This window comes from Platalea leucorodia (genome assembly GCF_965183815.1).
Source record: "Platalea leucorodia genome assembly, chromosome: 6".
Taxonomy (NCBI): domain Eukaryota; kingdom Metazoa; phylum Chordata; class Aves; order Pelecaniformes; family Threskiornithidae; genus Platalea; species Platalea leucorodia.
Genome location: NC_138828.1, coordinates 82,210,386 through 82,230,881, shown reverse-complemented (window position 1 = coordinate 82,230,881; position 20,496 = coordinate 82,210,386). Strand labels below are relative to the sequence as shown.

General features: G+C 38.4%; 1 protein-coding gene across 3 annotated transcripts in view; it reads left to right on the top strand.

The window, feature by feature from the left end:
- CTNNA2 (catenin alpha 2) overlaps nucleotides 1-20,496 on the top strand; it is a gene marked incomplete at both ends in the record, with an annotated part of 509,011 nt that overhangs the window by 389,429 nt on the left and 99,086 nt on the right. For all 3 annotated transcript variants that reach the window (XM_082315551.1, XM_082315553.1, XM_082315552.1), the window contains one exon: nucleotides 13,927-14,079. In XM_082315551.1, coding sequence (XP_082171677.1) covers nucleotides 13,927-14,079 — 153 coding nt within the window. The remainder of the gene's footprint in view (nucleotides 1-13,926; nucleotides 14,080-20,496) is intronic.

Here is a 20,496-nt window from a genome sequence, read left to right as displayed (position 1 = left end):
AAAATTTTCACTTTCTTTCTTTAAAACTGAAAAGCGTCCAAAATTATCCAGAAACTTAATTTTGAAAATAATAAAAAAAAAAAAAAAACTGGCAGTGTTGTAAGTCACATTTGGATTTTTTTCAGTAGTTTCAAATTTCATTTTGAAAGTTAGTAGTTTATTTCAGCTTTGCATTTCAAGTATAAATATATACATATAAATAAATATTGAAAATTATAAATATAGTTATAGAACTGTCAATAATGTTTTCCATCATTTTAAGGTGTTTTGATAATTTTGAAATTTCCAGGTTTCATTCCAAAGTAGAATAAAGCAAAAATAAAGAAGTACTATATTTTTCTTAAAGTAGGATTCCTGGTTCTCCTTGCAGTTTTAGGCAACAAAACTTTATTATAAAATGTATTAATAGGAAATGTGAAGCGGAAAGTCCCAATGTTACCAGTTGCATTTCGATAAATACTTTGAACGTTTAGACTGATGTCCTGGGCTTTTGTTTTAATGGAGCGGATGTCTAATAGAGATTAATATTATCGTTAGATACCTAAGTCTGTGTGTGCAGTATCAAAAGGGTTTTTTTGTCATCGGATTATTGTTTAGTGACCTTAGACTACGTGTTGTTGGGTGTAATCCAGTTCAACCTGTTGGGCAGGTACCACAAAAAGCAGCATAACATCACCATCCTATTAGTAGCTACATACAGTTTGTAGCTAAGATGGTGATTTTGAATATGGAAAGCTGTCATCATTTCTGGACTTGAAATACCTGTGCTTGTTTTCGTGGTCTCTGGTTTTCGTGTTTCTTCTCATTTTCTCACATCCATCCTTCTCCTCTCTGCTGCTACCTCTTCTGCTGTCACTCACTTGTTACCCCAGGCTGGTCGGTGAAATGCAGGAAGATGTGAGGCTGCTTTTGGCATCTCCTCTGCCAGCCGGCCAGCTGGTACCCACGGGGTGGTCGGCCAGCTGGTACCTGTGTTGGTGCGCTGGCCAGCCAGCTCCTGACTTCACATTACAAATTTCCCTCTATAGGACTCTAATTCAGGTCACTGTTCTCCTACCCAGACAATTTTTCATCAAACTTCAGCTGTTTAGCATCCTCAAGACCTTTTCTGTCTGTCAGGTGGTTTTAAAATTGGCCAACAGATTAAAATGTATTTGGAAAAATGGACAGAGTTACTGTAATGAGCCTGATTTTCTCAGAAAACCAGTCTAGAAACAAAAGCCTTTATGGTCAAGACTATGGTCCTGCTCTGTTTTGCTCTGTTATCTGCAACAACACTCCAAATTTTCAATGGTATATTTAATTTTAGGACCGCCTACTGTGCTACTTTGCTAGTTATATTGGTACTGTACAACTATAGCATGTTATTATCCATAAATAAACCCTTCACTATGATTTCTACAGTGACATGTAGCTTGTTTTCCCATATGATTTTCCAAGAATGGGTTTCACGTGTAGCTGTGGTTTGTCATTTAAAAGTTGATTATTTAATCTCAGCTACTTTGTAGGCTCAAAGGTGAAAGACAGGCACTTCTATGGTTTCTGTATTGGGTTGGATGAGTTGTATCCCTCTTTCTTATGAGTCTTGATGGAGGTTAGGATATCAATTGCTTCTTCTGTGTCTGCTTTTTCCAAGTAGCCACTACTAGCACCCTAGCAACGGTGACACACTTTTAGGTACTCAGGATCAGGTTTAGCTGTTTAGGTATAAACTAATATTAATAATGACTGTCCTATGGTGTCTTTCTATCAGCCACACACTCAAACTTGTTCAGTTACATAGTTTGCAGCACCCTAAATTAAATATATATATATGTATATCTCCAAATCATGTTTGCCCTTTCTATACCTCTAATCAATTCTTTATGTATCATGTAGGGCCTGTTTTAGCAGGGCCTGTTGTGATAGGACAAGGAGTAATGGTTTTAAACTAAAGGAGGGTAGATTTAGACTGAACACAAGAAAAAAATTTTTCACGATGAGGGTGGTGAAACACTGGCACAAGTTGCCCAGAGAGGCGGTCGATGCCCCATCCTTGGAAGCATTCAAGGCCAGGCTGGATGAGGCTCTGAGCACCCTGATCGAGTTGTAGATGTCCCTGCCAGTTGCAGGGGGGATGGACTGGATGGCCTTTAAAGGTCCCTTCCATCCCAAAGCATTCTATGATTCTATGACTCTATGTAGTTAACACATCCTTTCACATGACCCTCATGTATTTTTGATTGCTCTTTTACATTATCCTTGTGCTAAGCTGTGTTCTCGCAAATACCTTTGTAAGAGACTTGGTGGACTACAGGCATGGTATTTATTAGTCTGTTATCAGCCATGTTCTCTAACATGCCTCCCTCCAATTGCACAGCTACAGTTATTATACCCTTTATCTTTTAGTCCTTGATAGTACTGTTTCAGTAGCTCTATTAGGCTACAAGTCAAACTTTTAAAAGGTTAAATGTGGATGAGACAAATACCTCCTGTAGTTTATTAATGCAAATTTGGTAAAACAAAGATCTTGGGGAGAACTTCTTGATCATACTCGGTTTTTATCTCCTTCCTACGTCTCTGAAAGTACTCGCAATTCAGTGTACTTTCTTTAATATGGGTTACAACAGTTTGAATTAGATAACAGGCTTCATAATGTTCTTAGGCTTATTTGTCATATCTTTTTTTTTCTAGCTCTTGAGAGGCAGCGTATCTCCGTTTGCTCTTTATGTCAGTCGCTTCCACTTAGATTAAGTTGTATCACTGCTGTTTATGAATGCTACTTGCGGTTAAAAAAAAATTGTTTAGCACTTTGAAACCTGCCAAAAATTGACGTAGACTCTAGAGAGACTCTCAGAATAAAAACACATTAATATTAGCTCATGTAATTAGACTAAAGGGACACCTAAAACTGAAAAAATGTGTTCCGTTGGAACAGATTTTATCACATCTAACCAATACAATGCAAATTATATGATGGATAGACACTTATATAATGTTTTCGGTCTGTGGACTTAAATCTCTGTTTCTGCAAGTATGTGAATAACTTGCTTCTTTACAGTATGTAAATGCTTTGAAGGAAACACAGGACCCCCTCCAAAAGAGGAAATTTTATCATCATCATTTTTCAGCCAAGCTACTGTCTCATCTACAGACCAGATGACTTGTCAAATGCTGTAAGGAGGGCCAGCAGCACCTAGAAATTAAATCTTGCTGCCCTCAATCATGAATTACTCACGTGTGACTTATGATTTGTTTAGCCTCTCTCCCTTCTAAAATGCTCTATGAAGACAAGCAAGAGTTACTGTCCAGTTTTAGAAGAATAATCTGAAACACAGAAAAATAAAGTTTCTTCGGAAGGTGAAGCTGTCTCAGCTTAGGTATTCTGCGTTGTACCAGCTTTAAGAGGTACACAGCATCTGTACATTAAGATATAAGCCCAAGGGAAGTATGAGTGCTCAGAAAGCAAAACAAAACTAAGATCTTCAGAAGAAAAGAGTGAACCCAATTCTAATCAAACTTATTAGATAACCAATTCCTTTCGGCTCCTTTGAGAAGCTGAACAGCACACCCAAAGAAATAAAAACTTGTATTGAGAGGGCAGGGGAAGAGAAAAAAAGAGAACCCTGAGAGTTCCCTCCAGCTGATGTCAATTATAGAAATTGGGTGATAATATAAGGAAGCTGGTTTTCCTTTAGTCTTCTATACAATCAATAGAGAGTTCATTTGCAGAGGGTGGTTTGGGGTTTCAAGGATGTATTTTGGAAAAGCTCATCTTTCTTTGTCTATAGGGAGTCATAACTGAACTGCTTCCTAATTTAGACACCCAAAAGATAGGAGCCTAAAGGTAGGTTTGTGTGAATAATCTTTTTCCTTTCAAGCTTAAGAGCCAGTCAATAGTGCAGCAGTGGGTGCATTTCTAGGAGGGCTGGGGAAGCAGGCTCTGCCTCTCGTTATAAAAGTCGGTTCTGATGTGGCCTTTGTTGCAGACAAGAGGGCCCTGGTTAAGGTTATAAATCCTGAAGGTGGCTTTTTTTAATTCAAGATCTGTATAATTTAAGGAGGGCTAAAAACACAGAGAGGGAGGGTCATGGACCTTACCTAGCTCACATAACACTGTGAGAATTTGTAAGAGAGTTGATACAGCGTTTTGAAGATGCAAAACTTCATGCAAGTGTTAAGTAGTAGCAGAATATCCAAGAAGGTTGTAACTTCAAAATTTAGTCTTGTGTGAATGTTTACAAAAAATTTATTTTGTGAAGGCAAGTTGAAGCAAGGTCATACTTAAATAGATGATCCACAGGAGTCTTGCTAAGGTTGTGCTGTAGTACCAAAGATGAGGTATCAGTTGTTCCCAAGGGAAAGCGCAGTGTGATTAGTGATATCGCTTCATTCTGTTGCATGAAAATGCTTTTTGACAGAATGTTGGCATTTTTTAAAGGGAGCCAGTCGTAAATCAATCTAAATGTCTTTGAACCTAAGGCTACCTGCAACATCAGCTCTTGATCATTAGAAACTCATCACGTTTTTCTTGTTGCTTAGTAGGTTATGTTTTCACCTGCAGTGGCTCTAGTGCTCTTGGAAGCTGGCTACGACAATCTGGAAGCTGGCTTTCTGGAAGCAGTCTATCAAATGCTAATACAGATTTACTTCTGTGCCAGCACTACATGTTTATTTCTTGTGTTCATTTAATGTGGGTGCACCGCATCGCGTGTACGTCAGTACTTCTTTACTGGGTCTCTCTAGCAGCTTGTACGAAGGTATTAGACAGGAGTCTTGTGTGATACGGGATTATAAAGCAGAGATAGTAATGCTCCACTTTATCAAGCCCCCTGCTTTTTCAGCTCCCACTGAATTTATAGCCACTCCTTAAAGCAACAGAAATAGGCAAACTGAATTTCACTGCTTTGGGCTGAAAGAACTGTAAGCCCCTGGCATGCTCTTCAACACTGCATCCACTTTTTGTCTGCTCCCATGGGATAGACTAACTGGTATATTTACTTTAGGAAAGGAGTTTTAGAAAAATGTCTAAAAATCTGATCTAAAAAGTTAGGGGCAACAAACTGTTATTTAAATTGCACTTAATCGTGATTTTGACTTGAACTTATTTGAATGCGTGTGTCTTTGTCTCCCTCAAAATGTGTTTCTTCTAGATGTTTATCACTGTGACATTGAGGTTTTTATGGTGCTCTGAAGTGCTTCAGAGGAAATAGGGAGTGTTTTAATACTGCTGATTTACTCTTCAGGTCTGCAGTAATTTCCTTACTGCCTAATTATAAGGCTCAGTTTAATTTACTCTACACATAATATTTACTGATGCACATATGGTGCCATATTTCAGGAAAGTATACCCATATCAGGTAGTTTTGTGTAAGGCTACAGTGTGTAACATTTTCATCAAATGAAGGAAAGTTTGATCTGCAACATAATAGTAATGATGGATTGTTTTTGTCTGGCAAAATCTATAGAGTGCAGTAGCTATAGCTGCTTTTGCTTTTTGAAAGAGAGACTTCGGGAGCTTTTTTGTTTTGTTTTTTAACTGAATGAAGTTGTGAGCACAGAAGGTTGGCCTTTCAAAGTGGCTTGTGAGGAATTATGAGGCAAAACTCAGAGACAGCTCTATTGCATTAGAGTAGATTACTGCACATAGTTTGTCCATAATTCCTCAAATAACGAGTCTTTGTAAAAGCTCATGTATTTCAACAAATCTTTGTACTTGCTCCAGGAACTTTAGAAGATGCCTAGCTCTCTATCACTGCGGAGAAACAAGTATGGAGTTTTTAAAACTCTTTTTAATGAGAGACACAGTAAATGTGGGAGAACTTCAAAAGAAGTGTATAATGTTGCTACTCAAAAAAAATCCAAACCAACCAACCCCCAAAAAAACAACAACCAAGACCTATTCCAGGAAACTTCTATTGATGGTAGGTTTGCATAAAGAAGCTCTCTCTTTTCTGTAGTGGCAACCAGAGAATGACCTGTAGTCACATCAGCCAAAGAAACTTATAGAAGCTTGGATTCATAAAGAGAGCTTCAAATTTTGATGTTCATTATCAGTAATGCCGTAGCATGAGGTAGGGAGTGCTATAAATGTAGAGGAAAACATAGTTCTTTTCCAAAGCCTTCTGTAATTCTGTCCTAATGGATTTATGAGCAATGGCAAAGTACATAGAATTTAATTTCCAAATGGGATTTCAACGTTGCATTTGTTTCTTAATTGACATTAATTTTGTTCAGTAACGCTATTTCTAAAGTACTATAAAATGCCTTTAATGTCACTTGTTGTTAAACAACCAGAAATATAAAAAGTTTGGAGTTTAGTTTTTGTTTTATAGAAATTACTGCAAAGGAGAAGAAAACAAAAAATAAAAACAAAACAAGACTAAACCCAACAAAAACTCCAACAAAACAAAACAAACCCAAGAAAAAAAAAAAAAAAAGGCTGTGATCTTAGTGCAGTAAGGGCTTTTTTGAAAGCTACAGATGATAATTGATAGTGTCAGATATCAACCATCTTGGTCCATGGGGCAGGATCAGTTTGTGACTTTCAGTGTCTCTTGGAAAGGATGATGAGAAATCCATTTTTGCAGGACACAACCAGTTTTTAATCTTGTTTCAGCCATTGCCTGGAACTCCAATAGATAGGTCTAGCAAAGACAGCTGTCATCGGTTTCACTGGGGCTAAATCTCTAGGTTTTAGAGAAGCTGACGATAATATTTAGTATGTCAGCCTGTTCACACAGCTGAGGTAGGTAGAAATGCAAGTGTGGCGCATGTAGCACTTAGGCTATTAACCCTTTAAAGCTTATTGGATCTAACTGCTTTTAAGAGAGGTTATTATGCACGCTTATCATTTTGAGGATAACTTCATGAAGGCTTTTCATAGACAACTTCCTTCCCATTTGTGACATTTGGCTATTTAACCTCCTCAAAACAGTTTTGTCCCCATTTTTTTTATTTACTGAATTTATAAATAAACATAAAGCTCCAAAGCCGCTCTACTTGATTTTCATCATGTATCATTTCAACAGAGCCTAAGACAATACATGAAGGCACACAATATGTTGTGGTTCTCTGTTTAATCCATGGATGTTTAATCCATGGATTTTATTCTTCATTACCTTCCCCTTTGTCACATCTCTCTCCTCTTTTGCATCAGACCCTCTAGGCTTGCAGTCTTGGTGACATTTTTGACACTTTACAATCCTCCTCAGTTTTCACAAGGATATCTTTCAAAGTTTTATGCTGCTGCTTTTCTGCTGGGGTAACCTCCTACAATGTTTCCCTTCTTCTTTGTTCCTATGTGTAATGTTCTTTCTGCAACTTCATCCATCCCTATTTTCCTTGTCACAACTCTGCCCTCCCAGGTCATACAGAATACGAAAGATAATCCCTGTCTTTCACTTCTGGATTATTTTGACTTCACTGACTGCTCAGTCCCTGCCTGTATTTCTGTCCTCCTGTTTTTCCAGCATTTTTCAATGGTAATCTCTGTACTGTCATCTACCTTTTTAAAGCCCTGTATCATTCTTTATTGTTAGAAATAATAAATATTTGGTACTATCCCAGCACTCCAAACGGCATTAGGATTTTATTGTTCTATCCAGACATGAAACAAAACAGAGTTCTTGCCCTGATAATACTCATGTATTTGGGGGGTATGTGGATGTCTGTCTCTTGAGCTTATACATTTTTCTCTGCTTTTATGTAACCGCCCTAATATTGTTAACAAGCCCGAGGCTTGCTCTTGCCAAAAATTATTTTTTGAAAAGGCACTATAAAATTTCTAAGTCACAAAAATTGATAAAACACTCATCCCTCAAAAAAAAAAAAAAGTCAATGAGGATTACGTACCTAAGTATCTGGTAACTAAGTTCTGTGCTTCTGGCCATATACCATTTTGAGGAAACTTTTGTAGTGACCTATGACTAGGAGGAATTTTTTTGTGTGTGTCTTATTATTTTTCAAATTTCTGGTCAAAACTTGTCACTTCAAGTTGCTTTCTGTTAGTAAATTCATCCCCAGTCTCTGTCTGACATGGGGAATTTCTCTTTAGAGAGAAGAAAGTTCACGCACAGAAAAATATGTGAATTATGATTAGTCTTTGTGAGAGCATCTCTTCCTGAGTTTTTATGTTAGGCTCAAATCTTAAATATTTTTATGTAGTATATTCCAGAAATCTGTAGTTTGGGTGTCCAAGTGTGATACATGCTTTAAATGTTAATCTTTTTGCTGTTTAATCTATCAAGACACAATTAATGGCATTAGCATTGACATGCCCCAGTTACTTTTTGATCACACCTCCATGAGTTGTTGTGTAGAGAATCGACTGACCCTTTCTCTTTAGCACTCTATTGCAGTAGCTTCTAATCATAGAATTGTTAAGGTTGGAAAAGACCCTTAAGATCATCGAGTCCAACCGTTAACCCAGCACTGCCACATCCACCACTAAACCATGTCTACAAGCACTACGTCTACCTGTCTTTTAAATACCTCCAGGGATGGGGACTCAACCACTGCCCTGGGCAGCCTGGTCCAATGCTTGACCACCCTTTCAGTGAAGAAGTTTTTCCTAATATCCAACCTAAACCTCCCCTGGCGCAGCTTGAGGTTGTTTCCTCTCGTCCCATCGCTTGTTACTAGGGAGAAGACCGACCCCCACCTCGCTACAACCTCCTTTCAGGTAGTTGTAGAGAGCGATGAGGGCTCCCCTCAGCCTCCTCTTCTCCAGACTAAACAACCCCAGCTCCCTCAGCCGCTCCCCATAACACTTGTGCTCCAGACCCTTCACCAGCTTCGTTGCCCTCCTCTGGCCACGCTCCAGCCCGTCCATGTCCTTCTTGTAGTGAGGGGCCCAACACTGAACACAGCACTCGAGGTGCGGCCTCACCAGTGCTGAGTACAGGGGCACCATCACCTCCCTGGTCCTGCTGGCCACACTGTTCCTGATTCAAGCCAGGATGCCGTTGGCTTTCTTGGCCACCTGAGCACACTGCTGGCTCTGTGATGGTCACTATTTTATTCTCCATAACTCAATTTCGCAATATATTGGAGGAGACACTTTAACTGCAGTGGAGAAGGCTTTATTTTCATCTCTTTCAATTAAATTAATACCTGTCTGGGCATGCTCTGCAGCTGCAAACTGGACTTGGGTTCAGCTTGTAATGCACGTTAAATAGAAAATGGTGAATAAGGTGCTCCTTGGTAAATTCTTGTTACAGATAGCTTTATACTGCCAGTCTTTATAAAGTTTAACAATCTGTTAGAGTCATTAATCTCCCGCTGTGACTTTACCTTCCCGTGTCAGGATTAGACATTTAATTCTCTACTAGACTGTAAGTAGCACTGAGACATTTTGGTTCTAAAATTGTTATATAGCCATAGAAAACATCATTTCAGTGGGCAGTTTAACCTCTTTGAGCTCAATTATAGCTGTGAACTGACAATGATAAAACAGCCCTAAACAGTGCTTAGAACAGTAGAACATGATGCTATCAAAACCAGCAACTGACTCTGCCCCATAAACCGACTAAATTGACTGAACTGGAAAGACATAAAATCTGCCTTGTGGTACACCATTCATACTTTAAAAGTATTTGCAGGTCTTGATATTTTCCTTTCATATCTTTGTGCTGGTCTGGCGAACTTATTATTCTTTTAGCTATATGTTAATTAATAAACTTTTCTCCATGGCAAAATGAATTAAGCAAGAGCTTTTTTAATGTGCTTTCTCCTCTAACAAATAGAGTTTCATGTCGTGGAAACTACCCAGACTTTGAAGTCAATTCTAACTTAAAAATTCGGGGGGGGGGAACCCTGAAGCATTGTTTTGTAATAGTTTGTGTTATATTTACATCAGAATGGAGGGTAAATTAAGGCATTGAAAAGACAATTTTTAAGGTCCATATAAGCGTAAGATCTCATGCTGGTTTTAGAATAAAACTTGACGTGTGTTTACCGCATGTTTTATGACCATTTAAATTCAAGTCACAGACTTCTCCCATTCCCTTCTGAACTGATGTTGCTGCTATGACACAGTAAAATCTCTGGATGCGTAAGCCATCACTTTGGTTGGACTCTGTTGCAGTATGCAGAGGAACGCACAAGATGAGTTTTCCAGTAGTTATTTACCTTGATGAATAGCCCTAATTGGATCAAATAGACTGGCAATGCTGAGCTAATACTTTTAAATGTCTTGTCTTGCGCAATTAATATTACCTTGTCATGTATCCATTTCAGCTATTGGATGAATGTCTTATGTTCATACTCCTGTCACATTTAACAAATGATTTTGTCAAGTCATTCTTTATAGCCTGTGGTGATGGATAGCAAAATTTGTGGTCTCCTGCGTATATAAAAACTGTTAACTATACCTTTCAACTTCAATACAAGGGCGTCCAAAAACTCAGATAACCAATTTCTAAAGAAATTATAATGCATGTTTACATGAGGGGTCAGAAATGTGCTGCTGACATCTATGATTAACACAGCATAGGAAAACAGAATTTGTTAATTTTATGTTTATCAAACCTGTGACAGTCAGAATTCAGGGGTTTTTTTTTCAACTGCTGCAATTCTGAACTGCAGAAGGCAACATACAGTTACCACTAGAAACAAGATATCCATTTTATTAATTCATTTTTATTCATATATAACTCTACTGTATATTTACAGTGGGAAATCCCAAATTGCTGGTTATCTGATGCTCTTGCTCTCCTTTTTATGGATTTTTAGTATGTGGTTGTAGACGGAAGGTATTTAACAGGCTGGATCGTTGGGCCGGGGCCAACTGTATGAGGTTCAACAAGGCTCAATGCGGGGCCCTGCCCTTGGGTCACAACAACCCCAGGCAACGCTACAGGCGAGGGGAGGAGCGGCTGGGAGCTGCCTGGTGGGAAAGGACCTGGGGGTGCTGGTCGACAGCCACCTGAACATGAGCCAGCAGTGTGCCCAGGTGGCCAAGAGGGCCCATGGCATCCTGGCTTGCATCAGGAACAGTGTGGCCAGCAGGACCAGGGAGGTGATGGTGCCCCTGTGCTGGGCACTGGTGAGGCCGCACCTCGAGTGCTGTGTTCAGTGTTGGGCCCCTCACTACAAGAAGGACATGGAGGTGCTGGAGCGTGGCCAGAGGAGGGCAACGAAGCTGGTGAAGGGTCTGGAGCACAAGTGTTATGGGGAGCAGCTGAGGGAGCTGGGGTTGTTTAGCCTGGAGAAGAGGAGGCTGAGGGGAGACCTTATTGCTCTCTACAACTGCCTGAAAGGAGGCTGTAGTGAGGTGGGGGTCGGTCTCTTCTCCCTAGTAATGAGTGATAGGACGAGAGGGAACGGCCTCAAGCTGCGCCAGGGGAGGTTTAGGTTGGATATTAGGAAAAACTTCTTCACTGAAAGGGTGGTCAAGCATTGGACCAGGCTGCCCAGGGAAGTGGTTGAGTCCCCATCCCTGGAGGTATTTAAAGAACGGATAGATGTGGTGCTCGAGGACATGGTATAGATGGACTTGGCAGTGCTGGGTTAACGGTTGGACTCGCTGATCTTAAGGGTCTTTTCCAACCTTGACGATTCTATGATTCTATGATTAATACCGATGAAAATAAGCTGTGTACTTAAACATCCTGAGACTTTTCTTACAGTTCCATGGGGCATATTCTTATAATTGGGTTTATAATACCACGTTAACCTTGATGTGAAATTGAATTGCTTGTTCATTGAACACAGCACTTTGAAACAGATACCTCCTTATGGAATGATATAAACAGAAAAATGTTGATGTTCATTTAATATTTAAAATATTTTTTTCAGTGCAGCGGGCAGGATGTTTTATTGACAACAGCATTGAACATTTTTTTAAGGATTTTCTCTGAGAATGAATTGGAAACCACATGGGATTTTTAAAATCTTTGTGTGTTTCTTTGGAAATGCCACCATTTGGCATATGTCGGTCCAAGGGACTTCAAAAGCTCTAAGTCTAGGTACAAAAGTGGGTTATCTAACTTGGGAGCAGAGCTTCCCAGCAAGTGTTGGGAGACAGACATCTGCAGAGGGAGATGAGCCCTCTCTGGCAGCATCTGTCCCTTACTGCTGGCTATAGATGAAACCCTTCATTTGGTAGGGAAGGATTGATGTACATAGCGATCGGAAATCTATCGGCCATGTGATGCAGAGTGCTCTGCTATGCATTAGTCTCTTGACACTTAACATCTTAGTGTGGTTTTTTTTCTTTTTTTTTGCAATGCTTTGATATATTTGGAGCAATATCAGTGTTTATCTTTGTATTGAGATGGCACCTATGAAAACTGTTCGTGGATCAGGATCTCATTGTATAAGATGCTGTGCAAACAGACCCAAAGGACAGTCTGAAAGAGCCTTCGATATAAGAATAAAATACGAGTCAGCAAGTGGATATCTGCAGATTGATGAGAGAAAAAAAGAGTACAAGGTGACAATCTGATAAGTAGCAGCAACCCCACACCAGCTTCCTAACTGTTGGCAGGTCTCTCTGATATATTCTTTTTTTTTTTTTTTTTTTGTCTTTCCCTCCCCCCCCCCATTTGTATGTATTACTGTGTTAGCTATTCTGAGTGCCTTTAATCATTTTGGAAGTAGAAAAATACTTTCCAGGTAGAATCTGAGTAGAATGAATTTTTAAGGGGAATTAAGAATTGCTGTTCTTAATAATACATTGGCTACTTTAGTTGTAGCAGAAAGAAAAGGAATACCTCATGCAAACACATACATGCTATTTTGCTTTGCTTGTTTTTGCTGCACCGTTAAGGGATTGAATGGAAATATTCAAAGCTACCTTGCTCTTTATTCAAGCTGACAATTGCTGCTGTCAAACAGCAACTGCATCTTGGATCTTGTATTTACAGTGCCTAACAATATACCAGTTTTCAGTATGATTGGGTGTTTAGATGACACGTTGTCTAGCTAGAGCTTTCTTGTCTGGACTGCAAAATAGAGAAAATTACCTTTCCTGATGTTTCATCTAACTAAAAATGCATGATTTAAGGAGACTAATGGCTAGCCAAACCTCCAGGCTGAATATCTCCCAGCTTGTGTTTTGAGTCCACAGTTTTTCTTTCTTAACAACCAAAAAGCTGGAGAAAACATGCTAAAAATGTTTCTGATCCATACTCCTTTAAAGCAATTAAGCTTCCAGGAAGAATTACTTAAGATTTCAGTCATCTTTCTGGCTGTCTTTCAAATTTTAGTGAAGTTTGACGTTAATTAGTGGTTATTAGCAAGGTGGAGAAGAAGTTAGTGACATCATTCTTACAGTAATATTGTTTCAAACGGATGTTTTTATGAAATAACAGGTGTTTAATCTTCGGTAACTTGTAGGGTGTTTTTTTTCCTTTGGAATAAATTGTAGTATGTTTTCTAATCTGCCTGGAAAATGCTTAGAAGGGTTTTCTGTTTATACCTGTTGGAGGTATTTGAAAGAGAATACGAAGTACAAGGCATGTGCTAAACGAAATGCTCATTATTGGGTAGAATACTATTCAGAGCAGGAATTAGAGAAGGCTTAGAAATATTCAGGTTAATACTTTAATGGTTGCTTGAAGTTGAGCTCCTTAATCCATATTTGGCTTTTAAGTGAGCTGAACTGTTTTTTAAAGTAGTGTGCAGCTTTCATTTCTCATCAATTTGCAATGTATTATATGGGTAATCACCATCGTCCTATATAGATCCGTTCAGTCCAGTAGGATTAGATGTGTGAGTCAGCATGAATCTCAGGAGGGCTTTACAGAGCTAGGCCCTTAAGTATTGGATATTTGTGTGCTTGCTCCAAATATATAACTTGGAAGAAAGAAAGAAAAAGCCCAAACTCCCATACAGTGCTGCGAAATGTGACACGTCAATGCTTAAATATAAGTAACCATTGAATACAGTGGGAATGTATATTGATAATTCTTTTATTTACTGGTCTGCTGTCTTTTGTCACAGCTACGGAAAGCAGTAATGGATCATATATCGGATTCATTCCTGGAGACCAATGTCCCATTACTGGTTCTCATCGAGGCTGCAAAAAGCGGTAATGAGAAAGAAGTGAAGGAGTACGCTCAGGTCTTCCGTGAACACGCCAACAAGTTAGTGGAGGTAAGTGACCTTATTGACACAGCTGGGTTTCTATCTGTAGGAGAGGCAAGAGAAATTATGTACTGGCTGCAGTGTTAGAGGTAGCATTTCTTTAATACAGGTTTCAGGAGTTTTGGTCAATTTTATCCTGGTGATTGCGCAGCAAATGTCTGGATGACTGGCAGGAAGGAGCATGTGCTGTACTTTAGTAGTTCATTAAAGAAACTGAGCATGTTAAAAATTATATTTCTGGTAAGCTGTCAAAAATCATGAGCAACAAGAAGTAAATTTCATTTCAGCTTTACTAACAAAACAATAGATCTAAATTTCTATATAAGTAAAAAGCCAAATAGGTGCTTCACAATAGTGTGTGGTACTGGCCAAAGGCTGCTCTAGACTTAAGAGCTTGTCATGCTGAACTAAAATAGGGAAAAGGACATATAAAGAAGGCATAGCCTTAAGACCATATTTGCTCTTGAAAGGTCTATATTCCAAATTATATATATAGTATCTATCTTCTGTTTCTGAAAATATCTACTGTATAAAGTCAAATGATAATTTCAAGTCTTCACGGATGATGTTGAAATAGCTCTATCCTACCATGAGGAGTATAAAATATAATGATTGAAACCTGGATGCTCATTGAATGGACTTTTAATAAAATAATGACGATGTTGATCTCAGCTTGCCCATTAACAGATCAAGAACTATGAAAAATGCTTGTATTTCTTGAAGACAAATATAACTCAGTGATTTGCTTGATGTCGTCATGTGGCATTATTTACTTGTCTGTACTAGCATTATTTTGAAGAATATGTAGCCCCTTTGCAATATCCTTTCTCTCTCATGCCATGCATTCTTTAGCAGAGGAAAATGCTATTTGGGAACTACTGATTTGACAGGTATTGAATCATACCTTTGAATGACTTCTGTTCTTAAAACAGGCATCATCCTAATTCTCTAGCACCTGAAGCAAGGAGTAAGGGTTTCCTGGTTCCTATTTACTAAAGCTAGAGTTCCCTGACAAAATATATGTGTGTGCGGGGGTATTTTTAGTGGGAATAAGGTGCTGTTCTGGAGCATCTCACTCTTCTCATGTACACAAGAGAGACTTGAGGTACCTCCTTCAGGATGTGGGAGTCGGGTGTTTGCTATAGTACTTAACTCGTGAGCACCTAAGGGTAGGTCCCGGGGTTTAAAAGCTCTGGCTGGATTCTGTATAATGCTGAATACAGTAAGGTTTAGTACTGTTGTCTGCAAAAGGAGCACAGGACTGTCGGCAGCTTTCACTCCCGACTCTTCTGAATTATGCAAAGGTTTGTTACTGCCGCCTGGTGACTGGAGCTGTGGCAATGAAAAAGGAAATAGCCAGTAGGTATATAAAGAGAGAAAAAAGAAACAGAAAACCCCTCCACAATATTCACAGTTATATTGTAGTGGCAGTCAGTGTTGTAGCCTTGTACACTGTATGCAGTGAATATATGTGGTTAGTATTATAGCACTCCCCTCCTCCACAGGTTGCAACAAAGTGTTGCAATTACAGGTCTAATAGCATTATTAAAAATTTAAAAGTAACTAAGTAGATCTTTTTAAAAAGATGATAAGAGGTAGTGACATAAAAGGAGGAAAAAATCTTTTAAAGGCAATACTTAAACAAAAAGAAAAACAAAAAAAACCAGCCCCCCTCAAAAAAAAACCAAAAACAAAACAAAACAAAAACCAAAAACCTTCAACTGGAAGAAACCCAACAAGAATGATTATGGTTACCTAGCTTTCATTTTACAAGCCTAACATTATGTTAGTCGTGTACTTTAGACCAAACTAGAGTTTGGTTACTGATTTTGAACATTATGTGGCCATCTTTAGGTACCCCACCAATAAAACGATGATAGGAACAATAGATGTCTTGGCCCTAGTATCTAATATTTTATTCCATTTTGGTTGTTCCAGACAAGCAGATCCTTACTTGATTCTCGTACATCTCTGACATTTGGTACTAGCCTGTGGGTCCATCCTTACTCTTTTCCAAGGATGGGTTCTTTTAGATGGATCTTAGTCTTTTATTTGTAAGGATTCTTTCTGTTTGAGGTAATAAACTGTCTTGAAGAAATTAATTTCTAGTGCAAGTGGAATTTTGAAACCCAAGTTTCAGGTTCATCAGACTGCACAAGAAAATAAATATTTGGGATAGACTTACATCCTTTGTACGCTAGAGTTTGCACTTAAAATAGTTTCAGCATTTTTACTTAATGATTCACAATGGTATCTTAGCAGATGGGCTTCTATGGTTTTGTGGGTCAAGTATTTTGCAAATAGTAAAATGTGGTTTAAAGATGAGACATAATCAAGTGACTATGGAATGCAAGATCCTTTCCCAGGCACAGGGCCAGAATTGCTTGGTAATATATGCAAACACAGTTCCACTGAAGTATGTGGAGTTGCACTTGCTTATGTTAGAGGAATTTGGCACTGCAAATCCAATACTGTGAAAACTCTATAATATTAATCATTAATCTTAAAATCAGAATCTGAATTTCTTGGATGTCTTACCAAGCTCAATAGAAAGTCCATCAAAAGGTCAGGAAAAATAACCCGTGTTTTAATACTTCTTTGTGTAAAAGCTACATTTTACCATTCTGAGAAAAGAAAATGCATTTCTTGATATTTGATGAATACAAATGGAAGAATTTTCTTTGCACAGTCAATACACTTTCAAAAATATGTGCTGTAAGAATGAGGCTTATGGAAGTTAAATTTCTTTTGCAGTCCACATTGCAGAATACTTAAATCTTCTCTTAAGGGCTGCTTTCATTATTGATGTGTTTTCCCTTCACCGCCTCTTATCATAACATTTTGTCTTTTGCTTTTCACTTGACTTGCTATGATATGCCTCGTTTGAGAATAATAACCACAAAGATGAATTCTCATTTTTCTAGACATTCACTGACAATCAGCTTTGTCTGTGGGTTATGCTGGAAACCTGGAGTAAGGTGTCATCCCATGAAACCTGAGGCACGTTATCTGTGATACCTACGGTTAGAACCCTTCTTGTCTCAGGCTCCTCCAGAGTCCAAGAAGGCAGAGCACCTCAAGAATGAGACCCAGCTTAAGTATGATGTGAATCATCCAAAATGACTCAAATTGTCATACAGATATTTGGGGTAAAAAATAATAGTAAAATAAAACAAAATTTCGATGGTACCATTCCAGGCTTCTATGGCTAACTGCTTTTCTTCAAATCATATTTCAGCAGTCATCTCTCGAATTTCTGCCTTCTGAAACTGAAGTTAGAGAAGTGATGGTGCCGTTCCAGGTCATGATCTTTACCTCATGAATCCCTTAATGTTTTTAAAAAAATTATCTCTAATGATTGAAAGGCAGAGTTGTATTGCCAGCTTCAAATGCTGACCTTGGGAAGTCATTTAACGTCTGTATCCAGGCACCTTCATTTGTAGCATAAGGTTAATGACAGATAATTCTAATACCTACCACACAAAGGCACTTGACTGATAAATCAGCTCAGATTTATTCAATGCATCTATCAAAGCGCTATATGGCAGCTAATTAATTAATTTTTATTATTCTGTTTGGTAAAACTTCCTTGGTTTAACCGTTAGTCCTCTGGACTGTTTTTTGCAAAGTTAAATTATTAAATACAACCAGTTTTCCTGGGAGATGAAATTCATCATCCAGTAAACTCTTAAGAGCCACGATAGCAAGCTGTTTAGTTGTTTTCAATAGGAAACATCAACATGTTTGAAGTTTAATTAAGAACTGTGAAAATTCAGATTATAGGGTCTTCTAGTTAAATTAGTGGATTGGATCAGGCTTTCCATCCTCACCGGGATGGAGAAAAGTCCAAGAGAGTTCTGCTAATGATTTAAGTTTTGGGGGGGTTTAATATTTTTGTGGAAGGACTTCACCATTTGGTGATCTGTGAACACTTACAAGAGCTAAATCCAGTTGCATTATTCTTTCTTGAAACTTATTTCCATCAAAATTGGAATGAAGGGGATTTTTGTTCTTTAGCATGAACTGATTCAGCACCAAATTTGAAACAGCTAAAAATAATCTTTTGATTAGACAGTACCTTACCAATTTTATGAAGAATTTTGTGGAGCCTACATGTATCTATCAGTTTCATCTCATACAAGCTTAAAGATTTCTGGAGAAACTCAAAATAATCAGTTATCTTCTAAGAACACTTGGCTAGTGGAAGAACTGTATTAGGCAATGGTTTATGGTGATTAAAATTTGATACAGTGAAAGCAAATCAAGAGTATCACAAGGTAGGACAGCAATTTGTAGCAGATGAAACCGAACAGCAGCATTTCCGTTTCTGTTTTATGGTCTCCTTGCCTATTAGGCTTGCAGGTGTCTTTATTAACTTTCTCCTGACCATGTAATTGCGACTTTGAAGAGGATACTGGGGTTACTTTTGGGAGCATAGGGGTTTGTTTTTTTTCTTTTACAATGTCAATAGAAAAAAAAAAAAAAGTTGGTGTTTGAACTTCTTTATAAGGCAAAATGCAGGCTACCCTTCATTTTCCAAGAACTGTATTATTTGTAGCTCCCTAATTCAGCCTGATTGTATGTTTTGTATGATAAATGTGGAAGCAAGCTTGCACACTGAAGACAGGAGGAGAAAAAACCACGGCTAGCGTGCACAGCACACAGAGCAAACAACTGGACCTGCTCAGTGACCCCTGTCTGCTTGATTTGGTAATGAGGGGGGGAGAGGAAAAAACGTGAGAGAAAATTTTACAATGGTGGTCGGCCGTGAATTTGATCTAGATTTACATCAGCAAGAAGAGAGCTAATATCCAACCCAGTATTTTTTTCATTCCAGAAATATCTCTCAGAAAAACAGACAGAGTGTTTGGTCCCTAAAGGAACACAAAGCTAGACTTTCTCTTAGGGAGTGAAGGTCTGTGTAAATCTGCAAATGCACTTGAGATCGATGGAGCTCTGGCAGTTTACAGTGCGGCACTCTAGCTCACTTCCAGGAGGTACTAGTGATCTCCATAAGGAATATATAACAATATTTTGTTTGTGCTTTTGTAAATATTGTATAAGTTCATGAACTGAGTTGGATTTTCATTTAAGATGGACAAAACCCAGCGTAACAAGCCTGAGAGGAAATCATTTGGCTCGTTTATTTCTGCAACTTTATTTCAAGGAAAGAGAGTGGTCCTACTGATATATTTCATAAACACTGTCCGTATTTGAAATATTTTATTCTTTTTTATTTAAGTGCACATCAATGCATTATCAGAGTGTACAACTAGCTGTTTGCATCTGGTAATGAAGAAAAAGTGTCAATATTCTTTCATAGCTTCTGTATCCAACTTCTGTCATGAAAAATGTATACATATCTGAGTTTCTTCTTACAGACTGATCAGCTTTTATTCTTCTATTTTTATTTTAGTTGACATTAAGCTAATTAAGAAATAATATTTAGAAGATAGTAATCCTTGGTTCTAATCAAGGAGTGTTAAGAAAGTCATAGATTAGTTTAATTCAAGCCCTTCAAGTTGAGAGATTTTATTTGAAATTAAAGCTGTGGGCTACCTCTGTGTCCTAGTGTTTCATCTGCTCATTTTAGTTTTAATTTCCATTTCAGGCCTTTCTTCCCTGCGTGGGCAACAGATGTTCTTAATTCCTAGTAAACATCATGAGTACATTGATGATAGCTAAAACCACAAGTCCAATTATCTGCAATGAGATCATGAAAAGCTTGAACTCCTTGCATTTATTTCTTCTGAGTCCCTGCTGCAGCCGGATCTAGTTAGTCCGTCTCTTCACCTTGAAGGTGGATATGTCTTTGAGGCAAAGTGAACTCAGTCTTTCAGGATAAAACTTTCTGGTGGTGCCAGGTCTTTACACTGGCTTTTTTACTTACGTCAGCCACTGGATATTGGTAGTCCACTGGGATCTATGCCAGTTTCATCTTCTGGTTTCTAGATTAACACTGAAATGAAATCAAATTGCCTTATAGAAAAGGTGAAATAACTGCTGCTTTGTGACTTTTTGAGTTTCTTGTGTACCTGTCCCTGAAGAAGATAGGTTATTAAAGGAGTTAAATAATCAATGTCTACATTTTCAAGATTACCTTCATCCCAAAACCATTTCTGCCTTCAGGCAATATGGATCTAGCTTTGAGGCTTACAAAGGCAGCTGTAGGAGGTAGCAGTTGCAGAACCTGCTTGTGATCTGCAGACTGTGTCATTAACATGGAAACATGGGTGAAATTAAACTATTTGACAATGAAGAACTTGGCTACAGCAGATGCTGAAGGCCCTGGATGCCGGTCCCTCAACACCTGCCCTTAGCAGGTTTCTGATGAAACCCAGGAATCCCAGGTGGCTGAAAGGGGAGGAACTTCCTTATCTGATGGCTTCTTTGGCAATATAGTCCTGTTTCCAAAATTTCTTCCTA